The 16,919-nt window shown below is 38.8% G+C and overlaps 2 protein-coding genes across 2 annotated transcripts in view; both read right to left on the reverse strand.

Moving 5' to 3' along the window:
* LOC113682796 (uncharacterized) overlaps positions 1–216 on the reverse strand; it is a 75,177-nt gene extending 74,961 nt beyond the window's left edge. The window contains exon 1 of the mRNA XM_089181556.1: positions 48–216. Coding sequence (XP_089037682.1) covers positions 48–216 — 169 coding nt within the window. The remainder of the gene's footprint in view (positions 1–47) is intronic.
* LOC113682794 (uncharacterized) lies at positions 81–16,747 on the reverse strand. The gene is made up of 8 exons (XM_089182430.1): positions 16,675–16,747; positions 16,457–16,560; positions 11,100–11,156; positions 9,823–10,203; positions 1,699–1,821; positions 1,298–1,423; positions 782–904; positions 81–480 (listed from the first exon to the last, which is right to left on the reverse strand). The coding sequence occupies exons 2-8, from the start codon at positions 16,515–16,517 to the stop codon at positions 341–343; spliced, it is 1,011 nt and encodes a 336-aa protein (XP_089038556.1). The 5' UTR covers positions 16,518–16,560; positions 16,675–16,747; the 3' UTR covers positions 81–340.
* Positions 16,748–16,919: the final 172 nt, after the last annotated feature.

The following is a 16,919-nucleotide window of genomic DNA, read 5'->3' on the forward strand; positions in this document are numbered from 1 at the left end:
AAACTATTACATCAGCTGTACAATATAATTTTTATTGTGGAACTTACCTTTGCATTGCCTTCCATCTCCTTCGTATCCTCTCTTACAGCGGCACACATATGAATCTTCTGTGTTTGTACAAAGCGCGTTAACATCGCAGTTGTGATACTCTGGTGTTTGACATTCGTCGATACCTTTATAAAAGTAAAACAACGAAGAGGAGTTGCAAAATTTCATCCCCGCAAATGAAAATTTAGTTAGGTGAGACTAGATTTAACGTCCTTCAGTGGAATTTTGTAGAAGAATTGATCCTCGGGGCACTACTCGGGCTTGGGGGGGGGGGGGGGGGGTAAATGCCTTGTCAAAAAACATCTTTACCTTCGCATATGCGGCCATCTCCCCAATATCCTTTCAAACAACGGCACACATAACTACTGTAGGTATTCGTGCACAATGCGTAGCCGTGACACTCATTCTGTCCAGTGGCACACTCATCGATGTCTTCAAAAAAAGCAGATACTTCGATTCAAAAGTGATGTCCCATTCACAGGATTTAGAACCTAGCTGTTCGTATTTCGCCATAGAATCAAACAATTGAACCAATTACTTATACTCTTTTACTCATATTAAAAATTAAAAATTAATTTGGGAAGCTAAACAACCGATATTTTTCTTCAGATTTAAGGCAACCTTAATAACGAACCTTTGAAAATTGTGGGTTCTGAAAGATGTCGTTTTTAAGGTATGGGGATCTAACTGCAGGGGCTGGTGAATCCTGCTTCAGTAAGGATGTTATACACACCTGTACAGTTCCCTCCATCTCCAGATAAACCCGGCTTGCACTGACACGCGTAGGATCCTTCGGTGTTCACACACTCGGCTCCGGATAGACATTCAAAACTGCCCTCTATGCACTCGTTTACATCTAAAATAGAATAATTTCTCTGTTAGCTTTTTACCAGCTGATTAACGGCTAATGAGATTGGAGCAGTAAAAGCTGGTAGTTATCTGATAAGGCTTAAAGCTAACTGGCAACTGGTGTGCCCCTATGGCACTGGAGACCTAGGAACCTACCACATACAAATTGTCACATATTCTTAATGATTTTATCTCTGAGAATTTAGTATTAAATCAAATAATATCATTAAGGTTATATATTTTTTTAAATATTTGTTAATTATCGTCGAAAGAAGAAATTCCTTTTGGTCTTCCATGGTAGTGAAAGGGTTAAACAATCTTAATGTGAGCAAAATGATGCACACCACTCATATTGTCCTGGTCTGGGGGAGTTCAAGTCTTAAACTCGAGAAAAGGTTACCTGCGCAGTTAAGGCCATCACCAGTGAAGCCTCTGTTACATGAGCAGATAAAAGAACCGTCAGTATTATTGCATCCGGCGTTGGAGTCGCAGACACTTGTTCCAGGTAAGTTACATTCGTCAATATCTACAAATTAAAAAAAGTTCGTCTTTGGTCAGTAATTCAGTCGTGTATAAGCAACAATCAGCTTGCCAGGCATCTAGCAGCAAATCAGCCAGTCAGTGCATGAGTCAGCGAACGGGTCAGCCGTCAGTGTCCAGTCAGTCGACCAGTTGGTCAGTCAGTAAGTAAGTCAGTCAACCAGTTGGTCGGTCAGCCGGTCCGCCAATCAGCTGGCTAGCTATCCAGACAACCGGAGCGTCTTTCAGTCATCAGTGAGGTTGACACATCATGAGCAATACCTTCGCAAGTGCTTCCATTTCCAACATATCCATTGTTACATTCACAGTAGAAAGATCCCTCTGTATTTATACACTTGGCGTTTACTGTACAGTTTCCAAACTCTGTCGAACATTCGTCTTGGTCTACAAAGAAGAGCGTAAAGTTCGCGAAAAATCTGGCAAAGTGAAGGCAACTTCCCAAAATTCGTCAAAATCCTTCCAAATTGAAGCAGCACAGGATTAGTACAATAGAGTACATATTCGTTATCTTATTCATGTCATTTAAACGAGTCCTAAGAATACATAATAAGCGAACAGTAATAGGTTAAGTAATAAGTTAAGGAACAGTACGTAAATGAATATGCAATTACATAATCAAATAAATACAGTCAACTTTCTCTTAAGCGACCAGCTAAAGTGCAGGTGAGAGTGGCCGCTTGAGGGAGGAGGTTGCTAAAGTGAATGCATTCAGTTTTCATCGTTACGACGAAAACTGTATGAATCCACGAATTATTACTATTTATTGCCATATAACAATAGATATATAGAATAAGACAAAGAAAACAGTTTCTTGTAGAGAAAGTGTAATAATAAAATTAGCAATACTATGTAAAGCACTATTCAATCAAGTACTCTTCGTTTTCGATACAGTTTGTTTAAACAAAATTGCAACTTTTTCGTGAAATTCAGAATGGTCGATGGTTTAAATTCATGGAGTAAAAAGCAAAGAACATCAATTGTTTTTCTGGAATGCTGGCACTGTTGACAAAAAAATGTCAAATTTCTGGCCACGTAAGTGATCGCAGTTGCGCTCAAAATGTGAGCACTGGTATTCTAAGAGAGGCATTTTGAAACATCATTTGACTGAGATACAACACTGTTATTCACCAGATGGTCGCCCAATGAAAGTGATCGTTTTGAAGAATGGTGAGGTATATGTTACATGCATGCAGTTCCTGAGTTGACGTGATTCAAAGAATTTATTAATATATTACGACATTTTTATGACGTCTGCACAAGAACTGCTTTTTGACCGGCGCAACAAGGAGTTCTGAAGTCTACCACATGTCCACCAAATTCTACTGCTGAATGAACATCAAGGTTTAAAAGGTTAACCACTTCTACCATTGGTGTCAAGAAATCCCTGTGTAGGAGGCTTGGCTGTACGTGATACCTTCACCAATTGACACCCGAGATCTGATATGCAATTTTCCCTCTCGGCTGCTGGACATGTGTTAGAAATTGGTTGAGGAGGTTTGATGAGGATGACTTTGGCTGATAAATTTGTGTATTATCAAAAGTTGTTTATGAGGTGAGGAGAAAATGTTAACCAAACACTTGTGGGGTTGATGGGATCACATGTATGTATCTACAGCCTTCTCTTTCCGGACCATCTCGTTGAGGAAAAGAGGCGAGCTTATACAAGCCTTCAAATAAACTTAAATCTCTGAGTATCAACTTAACAATAGTTGTCAGCTTATGCGCCTGTGGCAAGCTTCGAGTGTCAAGAAGTGTCATCAAATTTTAGTATTTAATCTCGGGAACTTAATATCAGCTTTGTTTTGTCTGTTCCTAAATTAAAAACAACTCCAAATCACATCACAGATATGAGTTCCCTAATCATACCGAAGCAATATAAAAACATGTCAGAACAGCCATGAAGGAAATCCTGAGAGTTGTAGTCGTGCAGTTGTCAAAATATACAGGAGAATGAGTGACCTTTTACAACACAGCAAAATACAGAAAACGGCACTAGTTTCAATAAATCTATTGAACCTTCTTACCAAAACAACGTCGCAGTAAATGGTTATTTTTGGATAACGAGGTCATCAACACAGAGGTAACTTAAGGCTCAGGCAAACATATCAGAATTGTGGTAGAGAGCAATTTCAAGTATACCGTGAGTGATAAATTTAGTTCAGTTTATCGCACATTGTTCGCGATTTAGGACCTCGGAATATAATATTAAAAACTGCTGTCATCAAGAATTTGTCCATTTTGATATATATTTGAGTTTTAACTAGTTTTCGAGGTCTTGATGAGATCCAATGGTAAGTTTCGTCTTCCATGAAACGAACAGAACTTGGAAGTTCTTCCCAAGGCATTCCAGATGATAAAGACATTTTACAGGCCTTAAATGCTTTTAATGTGATTTGTACATAGATTATTAAAAGCAGGTTTAGCCACTTAGATTTCATCTTCTGTTTTCAAATTTTTTCTCTCTCTCACTATCTCTTTCAACTAACCGATTTATGTGAAGTTTTTATAGTTTTTATAAAAACTTCACATCATTTCACTGCACGGGAAGATATGAACTCAATAAATTGACCTCGCTCCCAATGTGTGGCTTCATAGCTCAGTTGGTAGAGCATCGCACCGGTATCGCGGAGGTCACGGGTTCGAATCCCGTTGAAGCCCTGATTTTTTTCAGGCTTCTTCTTTCCAATTGCTTAAATTGGAAAATTTACTGCGATGATCACATTTCCACTTTCATCTACAACCGCAGTACAAATATGAATTATTTCATATAAAAACTTCACATCATTTCACTGCACGGGAAGATATGAACTCAATAAATTGACCTCGCTCCCAATGTGTGGCTTCATAGCTCAGTTGGTAGAGCATCGCACCGGTATCGCGGAGGTCACGGGTTCGAATCCCGTTGAAGCCCTGATTTTTTTCAGGCTTCTTCTTTCCAATTGCTTAAATTGGAAAATTTACTGCGATGATCACATTTCCACTTTTAACCGATTTATGGAGGATAAAGACAGCACAGATAACGCTGAAACGAGGCCAAAAAGTGTGGTAAAGGGGCTCTCTTCTATCGTAATCTTAGCTGGCTGCTTCACGTTTCTACGGAGCAGAACTGTTCATTCAATTCATTAAGGCAAAAGGCCGGCCAACAGCAACGTCTATGGTCGGAGGGTTATCGCCTCCATTGATTATGGGCATAGTGGTTGAGGAGAAAAATAAAACAAAATAAAAATAAACAGAAAGAAAGGAAAAGAAAGGGAGGAAAAAAAAGAAAGAGATGAGATGAATTTTTAAGAAAGTACGGCTGATTCGGATTTGGAGGAGAAAACTTTGAGCCATTTTCCATGTAAATGCGCTCCTCCAAACCCAGGACACACGGAGTAGAACGGAAGGAAAAAACGATATGGATGAGATTTTCCTTAAGAAAGTACAACTGATTCGAATTTTGTAGGCGATAATTTTGAAATGTTTTCCTGGTAAACATTTTCCTCCAGATCCAAGCAGAGTCCCTGGAAAGGTAAAATTATAATTTCATAACTTAAAGTGCAGGTGGAAAGACAGTAAAAGCATCCGGGAGCTAATCATCTATCTTCAGAGGTGGATCATTGTTCCAAAAGGAGCTCTTATGCTTACATGTATGTTCACAGCCATACCTATGCTTCAAAAGGCTGCCCTGACAAGTGCTTGAGCAAAGCGTGGATTTTTCAGAAAACGATACCTATTGCTCCATGCAGAATTCTTATGTTTATGTTAGCAGGTGTCACAATGATTTTCCATGCAGCTGCGGCAACATTTTTGTATACCTTGGCATGTTTTGCTAACTCCATGATACCCTTCCTTGCAGATATACGAAAACGTACCGATTCGACGTCCCAGTCGACTTTTGACCGGCGCATTCGTTTACATCTGAGGATGAGAAGAAAAAGAAGATAAGCGACTTTATTGTCTCTGTTCATAAGCAGATGAAAAGTATTAAGTGCAAGAGCCGACGCAGATACCAAATAACACATAGGCGTCTCAAAATCTCGGATTTATGAAAATATCTCCGTAATCCGTGTATCGCACATGAGGTCTTCCAAAAGGTCAGTGTTGTTGACAAGCTGACGAACACGCAAACTAAAAATTTTTCAACATGACAGATCCGGAAAATGTCTGTTGATATAACATTATTACTTCCTCATAGGCATGATCAGCGCGATTGAATTCGTTCAATTGCTGTTGATTGACTTCGTCTGCAAAGGAACTTCGATGGGCCTATAATTGCAAACTGTACCACTTTAAAGAACATGTCCTACTAGTGCAGTTGGTCTCGTGACAAAAGGAAAAAAACAAACATATATCCAAAACTTAAGTAATCACTCATGGGTCACCGTTTGCTGTATTGAGATCATCAATTATTAGTCGATCCATATCTAAAAACTGACCTGGACTTGTGTCGCTGACACAAAAGACCATTTTCATTTATGACATAACGCGTGTGCTTGCCCTATATAAGTCCTATCGAGCCGCTATGAACAAAATCTTTATTTAAGCACGCCCGTGCGTAAATAAGATGACGTGAGCATTTTTTGAAAATTTCCTTCAGTCTGTCTTCTCCAGTTACACCGTGCACGGCAGCGTAAATATTATTTTGAACAATCAAAACCCTTGATAACTTTGGGTCTTTGACTTTTAAAACATTTTTTAGTGACACGAGTTCATTTAGCTTTGATTTTCTCCATTTTCTCCGTAAATTTTGAGCTTTCCATTCACAGTTATCGGTTACTGATGCGCCTCGAGCTACTCTCACGCATTTTTCGTGCTCTCCAAACTTCCCGCCTGCATCCATAACTCGATATACGCACGCTAAGCATGAACAAATTCTTAAATTAAACGTAGTTAGAAAATTTGAGAAAAATAAATGAAGACAATCTTGTCGTCGTTTGCTTGGCCTAACCTTTTCAGGCACAATGCTTGAAGAAAAGGTTGTCTTGGTATCATGCAACTAAAGGAGAGGTGTCACTGAACCGAAATGTTAAGAGCCTCAACGCTTTTTGGTTCATTTTTTCTCCTTACAGAGACTTTCGCGCCACAGAAAATCTATCCATACAGAAAAATGTGGAAGCTAGCAAGAAAATTAGGCAGATCTCCTCGCACAGCCTAAAGTACTATTACTAAAACTTTAAACATATAGCGCCAAGTGAGAACTTCCCTCCTCAGGTCAGAGGGTAGCAAACAAACGCCACAGTCTAAGGGCTATAGGGGTAAACTTTCAGATCTTCGGAGTTTACGGGGTTGTTACAGCCCCAAATCATATTTCACATCCACTATCAAATATAGTTTAGGTTTGTTGTTTTTTTCGTGGTTCTAACCTTCACAGTGCTTTCCTCTTCCAGCAAATCCTTCTTGACAATGACAATAAAAGCTTCCTGGCACATTGACACAGGATGAGTTGCCATGGAAATCTTTGAATCCGTTCTCACATTCAGTAATGTCTGCAAAAGGCAGAGGAGAACGTAATCTACAAAAAAGCATCACATGACAGGGGATGTCATTTACACATATCATGTAACGAGTGTTTCGCAAAAGGCTTTACAGTTTGTATCAGTTTGTTCGAAACTATACGCTACATAACATTTATCGCAAAGTTCTCTAACTGTTGGGTTTTTATGGCTCCTTCCAAGCGTGTTTGAATGTTCATTTATACTTTTCAAATAATAGATTCCATGGCTTTTTGGTCTGGGGGCCGATCGTGGATAAACCTGTACCACTGACACGAAAAGAAAAGACAGCACGTCAGAAAAAGTTAACTCACTGCTTTATATTGGGCTGAGGGGGCATAAACAGCTTTTCATGCATTAAAAATGATATTCAATTTCAGAGCTCTTCTGTTCAACAAATAAATGGCAAAGAACTAAAAAAATTCACGCACAAATTCTAAGGACTCCAGAGTCAAGAACAAGCCGTTGTGGACAAAACGAGACACCACCTATACTAAAAGGATGGAAGAAATAAAAGTTACGGTTAACTTATTGTTTTCTTCGACATTTTGCATACCAGTTTTCCATTCCTTGGTTACAAGCACAACAAGTCGCGCTGTCCACTAGCATACACTTTCCATTTAGAGAGCGATCCTGGAAGCCCTTCGAGCACGTGTTTCCATCCTTGGTTGCACCATCAACCGACTCGGTATGTGCAGGTCATTCAGGAACATCGTGAGTATTTATCGAAACAGTCACGCGTCGAGCCTCGGACTTTTCTGTTGATGACGTCCTTAATTCCTTTGTTGCTCCAGAAGTTGGTGCTATCGCCTTGCCTCGTGCTGTAGTCACAAAATCCGCGGAATCTGATTGAAGCTCATCAAATTTTTGTTCGTAAGTTAAAAAATTGAAACAACCTGTTTCATCTGTCAATTCTTTGTTGAGCTCATCAGAAAATTTATTCGTGCTTTCAGCGTCGTAACTTGTCTCAGTTCGCTTTTCCAGAAAAGTCAGCTGCCATAACTTCATGAGACTCTAACGGCTAACCTGTTACATTTTCTATTTCAAAAGCAATAGCATCGAAGCATATATTTTTAAAAGAAAAAAATATCTCATAAGTGAATGACAACACGTGAAGAGCATCAACGTGAAAATGGACATGGTGAATTAAATGACAGAACTAAAAAGTGGAGAAGAAGAGAGGGTAAAAAGGTGGCGTTATTACATGGTTAAATACGAACGCATGAGTCACAGCTGACCGGCCCTCTTTTAAGACGTTGCTGACGCTTGAAAAAAAAAAAGTCGTTATTTCAAAAATTGACGACTCTAAAAGTCAGACTATTGTCGTTATAAGAAAATTGACAAGAATCCAACCCGTTTGCACCTTCTGATTACGTCTAAATTTTGTCGCAGTCATAGATGCAATGCGAAACGTCTGACAGATTGTGAACAAGTTGCAACGAAACATCGAACAAAAGAATAAGGTGTGGTCGGACCCACTACATGAACTCGTGGACATTCTCTTGACACGAACTTCGTCGATTAAGCTACGTTAAGCGCTACCTGTCTCGTGGAATGTCGGAGAAATTTAAGATGTTCTTAAAGCATTAACGACTAAGTATTATTCTGATTTGTTTCCCGGAGCGAAACTAACCAGACCGTCCACTGTAACACAAACGAGAATGGATTCTGCAAGAAACGATGACGATCGCTGTTAAACGACAGTCCTTTAGAAATGCTGATTACGCTTGGTACGTGCGGCACATGTATTGAAATGACAGGCTGTGATATTGGATGGTCAAATCTTTTACTAACCAATCAGGAGAAAAACAAACTTTGAACTCGCGATTTCATTTGCATAGTGGATTGAAATAGATATCAGATGTCGTACATTGTTGATAAATCTAAACGAAAGTGAAGCATTTGGTTCAAAGGTCGATTGCCGGAAGAAAAACCGTTCAAAGATTCTTTTTTGCTACTTCTCTTATTATAACCTTTTCTCATTTTTACGCCTACATTATTATGCGAGCTCATCCAGAAAGTCATGTAACCTTCAAGTTCGAAATTCGACGAATCAAGCATGTCTTCTCATACACATGCTTATCAAGTTGAGAAGATAGGTAAGCGGCCGAACATAATCTTTCAACTCTTATAATTTGTTTGTGCTAATGGGAGGAGTACAAAAGCGTTAAACATCAATCAAACTTGTCAGTACCTTTACAAACCCAAAAATTAACCCACTGTTCATTTCTTTCGTTTGTTCGGCAAATCATTATTTCTCTATACGATACACTTAGCTTTTTCGATTAGTTTTTCCACTCGCATCAACTTTATTACCGTCATCATTCATGAATAGTATTCATGGATGAATCCGATTTTTCATAAAGGCAAGGAGTTGTAGTAGTAAGTACTACACGCCCCTACGTGTTATTTTAGCCAATACAATCCCTGAAGTACTGTCAGAGATTGAGGTCTCTCGACAGTTTGTGAACACTAATAACATTACAGTGAAACGAGGCTGTTAAGCCGGTTCAGTATTCAAAGATATTTTGACCCTAGGAACATTCGTTCTATGAAACAAACAAGTAACATTATCATAACTTAATGAAATAAAAAAAAATTATTATCGACAGACATAATCCCACAAAACAGTATTTGGAATACAGAGCATTACTCGTCCTTCCATGCTGCATTCGCAAGTGTACATGTAGATGTAAGTCTTACGTGTCGCAAAAGACGTTTGGCCTAAGTTATTCGACAGTGGAAGAACGCTAACCAGTAGATAAATCCCTGTCCGGTGAAAAGCGTGGTACGTTTTTTTAACACTTATCAACTGGACTTACATTCACACGTTGGATAGCCTCATCTGCCGTTTGAACAACTGAACCCTCAACTTTCATCTACACTAACACTGATGCCGGAGTAATCTCACCTCTCTCGCAGATGAACGACTGTCTTTCCTCACAATCTCTTACTTCCCACGAGTGGAAAATGTCCTCGGAAAGTAGAGTTACACAATCTCTGCCTGTAACCGAGGCATCTTTAGGCTCCCGCTTAGCCCAGTTTGTAAACTCAGATTTGGTACCATCACTCCAGAAAAACTCGCCCCGGTTCCGTTTCAGACCAATCCAGACGCGAGCTTCTGGTCTGGCAACTTGTTCGGCTATAAATGTGTTTTCTGTGACGCTCCTGGATAAGGCCAAGTGCGAGTCCATTTCACGACAAGTTCCATTTGCTTCTTGCCAAGTCTTTCCGTTAACATAAGGTAAATAACAAGATCCCTTGTGTCCTATCCAACCTTGTGGACATGATCCTGAAAAAACGAAAAAAAAATAGGAACGATTTTAATTTAATCAGCACAATGGGTCCCAATAGTTCATTTTACAGTTGTGTGCTTGGTTGCCAAGCCTTTGAACAGGAGTGAAGCTATGGGTGACCTTTTTATGATACAAACCTTGCTGCTTTTCAAATGTAAATTACTTTGTTGTCATGCTAACTAGATACTGGTCTCTATCACAACATAGTCAACTTCAGCCTCACTCAAATCAAAGGCTTAGCGACTAAGTACACGACTGTAAAATGGCCTATTTTTCAACTTAAAAAGTATACCGACTGCAAGTATATAACCACATCGGAAACAAACAATTATAGCTTTTTTCATTAAAAGTGACACTTTTGAAAGGATAAACTTAAACCCTTTGACTCCCAGAAGTGATTAGCATGTAATTTCTCCCCACCATATCTATACATTTTCCTGCATACAGGTAAGGAGAAGACTCAAAATTATCAGGCGGAAGTAATTACCTTGATCTAACACCAAATTCTCAGAACTAATTCTGAGGAAAGCTAGAGGGGAGAATTAACAGTCAGATCTTAGGAGTTAAAGGGTTCATCAACAGATTCTGTAAAAATGTTTCCAAGGGACTGGTGGAGTTACCAGGAATATCAGTTCTTCCCGTGGAAAAAACGTTCTTTGACTGTCAATCAATTCCAGTTTCGAACAATTATACCCGGCGAAAGTCCCAACTGTTAAAACGGTTGTCTCGTCTGAAAGCCGTTACGATTCGCTCCAAGTATTTAAAGTTTTTAACTGGCATATGGAAATTCGCTTTTCATCACCCTTTAATTCCGTTGGGTAATAAGCCATGACTCAAACTGTTTTTGTTTCTTACGCTGCGTGTTTAATAACGTTAAAATCAACTCTATAACCTGGGATATCGAAGAATTCGTCAAGCTGCCTTGCTTTCCTCGGAGCTGTAGTCTGCCCTGAGAGAAGAAAATATGCGTTAGAAAAAAAAAAAAGCTGCAAAGTTAAAGAAAACTGGATGAGGTGCGTAAGTAAATTATCTCTTATCTCTAATTTGAGTAATACTACTGATGCATCGTGTTAGAATAATTCATTCCACTGCAGAAGGCTCTTTCATGCTTACACGATTACAATTGCACCAAAGCTAATCTTTCGAAATCCTCTTCTTGTAAGGAGACACCAGTTCCTAGGACCCATGTAAGAGCTTTACGTTTTCAATCCGCATCTAGTAAATGACAATGTTAACGAGACAGTCGCTAAGGTTTCCACCCGTGAGAAGTATCCGACGGTGATTGAGTGCCAAATAATGTGTGCTTATCTGTTTATCTCGATGTGGCTTAGTCTTTGCATGGATGTATATCTCTATCATATATCCTTGTTAGCTTTATCAATAATCAAAGCTGATAAAGCTAAGGCGGTATATGCTTGATTATACTATTAAATTACTATTAAATTAATGCACCAAGATAGCTTACACGAGTCTGCTTTGATGCGATAAGAAACGAGGTTTTAAAACCGCAAAGGCTGCAGAAGTGACAATTTTTCTGGTATTTCTTTGCGCAGATCGCGCTGTCAAATAAAACAAAGGATAAAAAAAGACCATTTTGAGGACATGCATGGGTAGTTGAATCTGCTTCCATAGAAAATTATACTAACAAGCAAGGACTCGCCCTTTGATTAACAGACTTCACTTGAAGCCTAATTGTGTATTTGGGTCAGAAATATACCAGTAGAAATGAAACTCGAATAATTTGCCTCATTTTGCCATAATTACCGTTTCTCTACAGTCAGAGTAGTTACTAACAAGTTCCGATTACAGTTAACCCTTTAGCTCCCATGAGTGACCAAGAGAGAATTTCTCCTTACAATATCAATACAATAGCACGCATAGAAGTGATGAGAATGAAGTAAAATATCAATTAGGGGATTATTAGTTGTTCCAATGCCAAATTCTCCAAATTTACATCATAAGAATCGTATGGTAGATAGTAAGGAGAATTACTAATGAGATCTTGGGAGTTAAAGAGTTAAGTGTTCTACGCGCGATGAACTCTCACTTTAGCACTTTCTTGGTCAACGACATTTTAAGTATTCAACCCTTTACACCCTAACATCAGAATGCATATTCTCCATACTGTTCTCTATACATTTCCTAAGGTCTGACAAGGATAATTTTTGTTACAATCACTGAAGAGTTTCTTTAGTTGGTGATCATTTCCTTTATTCTCTTGACATTAATGTGTGATTCAGTGGCGATATTGTAAGGAGAAATTAGATGCTAGTCACTCTTGAGGGTTAAAGGATCAATACCATCCCAAAAGAAAATTTAGCCTCTGTTATCCACAAACAGGCTGGGCTGATGATATCTTCTATATAAGTAAGAAAAAAAAAAGACTTTTCACATGTTTTTGGTCACAGTTCGTTTGGACCACACGATGACTATCCGAAAACACAAAACACAGTTTACTGAATGGTGACAAAAGTTTTGTCTTCAGTTATCGCCCTAAACAACTTCGGAAAATAATTTAATTCCACCAAAACAGGAGACGGTGATATGATGCAGAAAATACATGAACAGTTCACAGTTAGTTTTATCTTTCTTAGACAGCAATTAACCCGAAATTTACCCTCACATTCCAAAGAGTTACTTCATCCCCTGTATTTAACCTTTCGAGAAATTTCTTTGTTGGTAATTCTAGCCATTAGTTGACAGCTCAATGACATTCACTAAAAGCAATAGAGTCTCTCTTTCTTCACAAATGTCAGCACCAAATTTTAAGTACTTTTACGATGTTCCCTTGTGAGGTTTAAATCACGATGGCTTTACCAGTAATTTATGAGGATTTTTTCTTTTTTCCACAACAGTTCTAATCTGTACTCGACGCTAACTCGTCCTATCTTCACTTTTTTAAAAACCTTTTGGAAAAACCATCATCTACTTGACACGTAATTCAAGTTTCCATTGGAGGCAGTCAGAGAGGTGGAGTGACTGAAACGTAGAAAAAAAACCGACAAAAGGGAAAAGATCAATCATCAGCCTTCGGATCAATAATTTAAAGTTTCTTGGTGTGTCCTCTGTCTGGATCAATGATTTAAAGTTTCTTGGTATGTCCTCTGTCTGGAAAACTTGATGGCAAACCTGTCTGCTTACGCACCGACGTGGATAAGACCCACTAAAATCTCAAAAGCTACATCGCAAACTCCAACAAACGAAGAGTTTATTGGAAGTAAAAGGCGTCGGATAAACTGATGTAATATGTCAGAGCTTTCCTCTATAAATCCTGATGTGACAATCCTTGTGTCATGAGTTTAGCTCGGGTTAAGACCTCAGTTAGCCGTTTATTTAACTTTCACTTATCTTTCTCGCCACAACAAATTAATTAATTTTAACCTTGCGTTGCCCGACCAAGTACCATTTTAATTTTTCCAGCCTTCGCTGCAATTTCAGAAACAAAGCAGACAAAAAAAGATAACCTAATTCATTCTCGGTGTGTCGTCAAACCAGACTGTCCTACTGCTTGGTTCAAAGAAACCCCACGAGGTTTGGCACGGAAACCAAGGGCTAGCCTTATAATCCAATAACGAGAATCTCTATGACTAAGAAATCTCACCAACAAAATGTCTTTGATAATCGCGACAGAGTTTTAAAACAGAAAGACGCTAATGAGTTAGCGGCAATGACACCCCTATTATTATTATTTATCATAACATCCCTGTGCTTTTTCTGTTTTTATTGTTCAAGTTATGGAGTGAAAGCTTTCAAACCGTGCTGCAAAGTTGTTTTGATAAATAAGTGCCAGGAAACGGCGGATAACGCGGTTCTCAAGCGCTTTAAATTGCGGAACTACATGACCGCAGAATGCTAATAAGGGCATCCGGCTACACAGCCCAAATTCCTTGAAGAATTAACTAAAATCAACATCTCAAATAATTCCATTTTGCGGAATGACAGTTCACTCTAAACATATCATAGCAAGGATTAGGCGAACATCAAGAGACACGGCACGTCCTTAAAAAGGCAATTAAAGTAAAGCAACATTGCTGCAACCTTACGGTGGACATGGCGAAATAAAATGTCGAGAGGTTTAACAAAACTGCATTTTTTAATTGATTTTTCTTCTTTCACTCTATCTAGAACGGTTGCACACTGATGTTGTCCTCAGCATCTAAGTTTCATTTAAAACGAGATAAACAAACACACCGCCCATCAGTCTGGATCTCGTTGATCTGCGCGGCGCAAGACTCTACAATTTTTACGTAACCAACTGAGAAAAGGTCATATCAACATATCAAACCTTGATCCGACCGGATCAAATCTAATAGATGTGAAGATAGAAAAATAACTTTACAAGTTCCTTAAAAAATTTAAATTCTTATAACAAATGGCTATACCACAATCAATCAAAGGTAAAGTTAAGAAAAATAATAGAGAACAATACGATAAGATTTTTCTTGACACGATCGCAAAATGCGAATTCAATTTAATTAATTGGCTTTAAGTTTTTCCCAAAATTTATTTGCAAGTTGATGGTAAATTTCTTCATTAAAATTTATATCTCAGTTTTAAAAATTGAACTTCAATGGCGTAACACTACAAAGAGTAAAAACCAAGGTCTGAAGAACATCACATGATAACGAAGTGATGAATTTGCAGTCGTAACCAGTTGGAAAAATCCAGCGCAACCAGAAAATATGAGTGTTACCGGGAGCGATCAGATTGGCTGAGAACCTGTTTAAGGTAGCAATGCATGATGTTTACTGATTCTTCCGCTACTGAATGCCACGGGATGAGTTTAGCCACTCAACCCACTATTTCCCTTCGCAAAACAGGCATCTAAAGACAATTCACATGTCAATCGTAACAGAGGGGGCTCCAGAATATCAAACACATGGCCACAATACGCAATTTCCATCTTTTACGTAAATCACATTAGTGTGTTTAGTGGGTGGTTTCAGGTTTGCACAGGTCTCATCCGATCTGTACGGTATACGCGAACATATTGCGATAAGAATTTTTGACCGAGCCCAACACGAAATAATATTGTTTCTTGCCCGTCTGCTGCCACCAGATATATCTTTCCGGGTTAAGTTAAACTCGATATTGAACAAGTGGACAAGAGCAAGAGAAAAATCGAAAAAAAGGCAAGTGGCATGTGGCAAGTGGTGGCCAGCAGTATTAGTTGTGTGACACTCACTCGCAGTGGGAAGGGGTCAGAGCCCACCTATGTACATGAATACACATGGTTTCGTAACCGAAAAAACGCTGATATCAGTTTTTCTGATCATATATAAAAAAAGGTCATTATTAGAGACTCCATTTATGACTTGGGCTTGAGTCAATACTCTCGTGTAAAAGTTTTAAATCATCTTTATCTTCTCAAACCTGAGAACAAAAACGAGACAGCTAGATCGAATCTAAACATTAAATGTTGTGCAGTTATTATTTTCAAGATGATCAGCTATTGAAAGTGTCTATTTCGGTTTAATCAGAGGAGAGCTTTACTGTTGCACTGTCAACAGCAAATGGAAGGAGCTTGCAGATAGCTGTTGTAACGAGTAGATGATGACCTAAAGAATGAGTAGAATTTGCGGTCTATATGATAGCCATCGATGCGAGGTGCCACATTCTTTATTATAGCTCATGTTTGAGATAAGAATGAGATAAAGCCTCTTTTAACGTTGGTGAGTTTACATTATGGCAGTTTGTAGTCCTCTTTACTAATACCCAAATCGGTTCTAAGGATGGTGCATGGCTTGAAAACAAGTAAAAAAGGTCGTGCAAAAACAGATTAAACAGCAATTAACTGCCGAGTTTTCATCAATGTCTGGATTTGCGTTATGTCGTTCACGAGAGGTCAAAGGAGCACGGATTCGAAGAAAATATGCCACGGGAGCGGCAGCGCTCGAGAAAAAGCAGTGAGTGGTATCTTTATAATGCTGTAATTTAAGGTATGCTGAAAAAAAGGCCTGAAATTCTTTGGTTTAATCTCGCTTAGGCGACACCAAACTTCTGTTGTTAAAGAAAGCGAATGACTAATTTTAAATGAAGTAACCCTGACACAGTGCTTCTTACACATGTGTTTGGCAAAAGCCGCGGAATAGAAATCGAAGATCCTTGTTTCAGAGTGAACTATGCCTGAGAAACAACAAGAGTCGACTTATCAATCGCCTAATAAGCATCTGTGTTGCGATTTAGCGTTTCACGGATCAACGATAAAGCAGGAACGACCTTAGTAAAATGTTTCTTCGGTTTCCTTACCTTCGTTCGCTGTAATTAACAGAAGGCCTCCAACCAACAGCTGATAGCACAGAAAGTTCATTCCGTACCAGCGAGAAACTCGCAAGAGGCGACTTTGTCCACTCCTATCGAAGGAATATCGCAAAAACAAGAAGCATTAGTCTCTAAATGCTTCCAAAAATTAACATTTGAATCACTAAATGGTTTATGTTTCAGCCATAGTTGATGTTTACACTTACTAGAATGTCAATCTTCTCTCGCGTTGAGAGCGGCAAAAGAAATTTACACACGTTTCGAGTTGCAGATACCTCCAGGGGGTCAGCATGAGTAACGCATTAATTTTCAAGGTTGATCCTTATCCGGTTTCTCTCAACAAGTTCTAAAGAATGACCTTGAGTCACTAAGGAGAATATACAATTCTAGATGTAGTGTGAAATTCTCATCATGTAAAAAATAACAAAGTTCAGCATTGTTTACTTCTAAT

The sequence above is a fragment of the Pocillopora damicornis genome, chromosome 9 (genome assembly GCF_964200805.1).
Source record: "Pocillopora damicornis chromosome 9, jaPocDami1.2, whole genome shotgun sequence".
NCBI classification, from domain to species: Eukaryota; Metazoa; Cnidaria; class Anthozoa; order Scleractinia; family Pocilloporidae; genus Pocillopora; species Pocillopora damicornis.

Coding starts and splice junctions, on each gene's coding strand:
- LOC113682794 (XM_089182430.1), bottom strand. CDS start 16,517: ATGAACTTTCTGTGCTATCAGCTGTTGGTTGGAGGCCTTCTGTTAATT. Junction 11,157..16,456: donor GTTAATTACAGCGAACGAAG/GTAAGGAAACCG, acceptor TTCTTCTCTCAG/GGCAGACTACAGCTCCGAGG. Junction 1,822..9,822: donor GTCGTTCATCTGCGAGAGAG/GTGAGATTACTC, acceptor TCTTCTTTGTAG/ACCAAGACGAATGTTCGACA.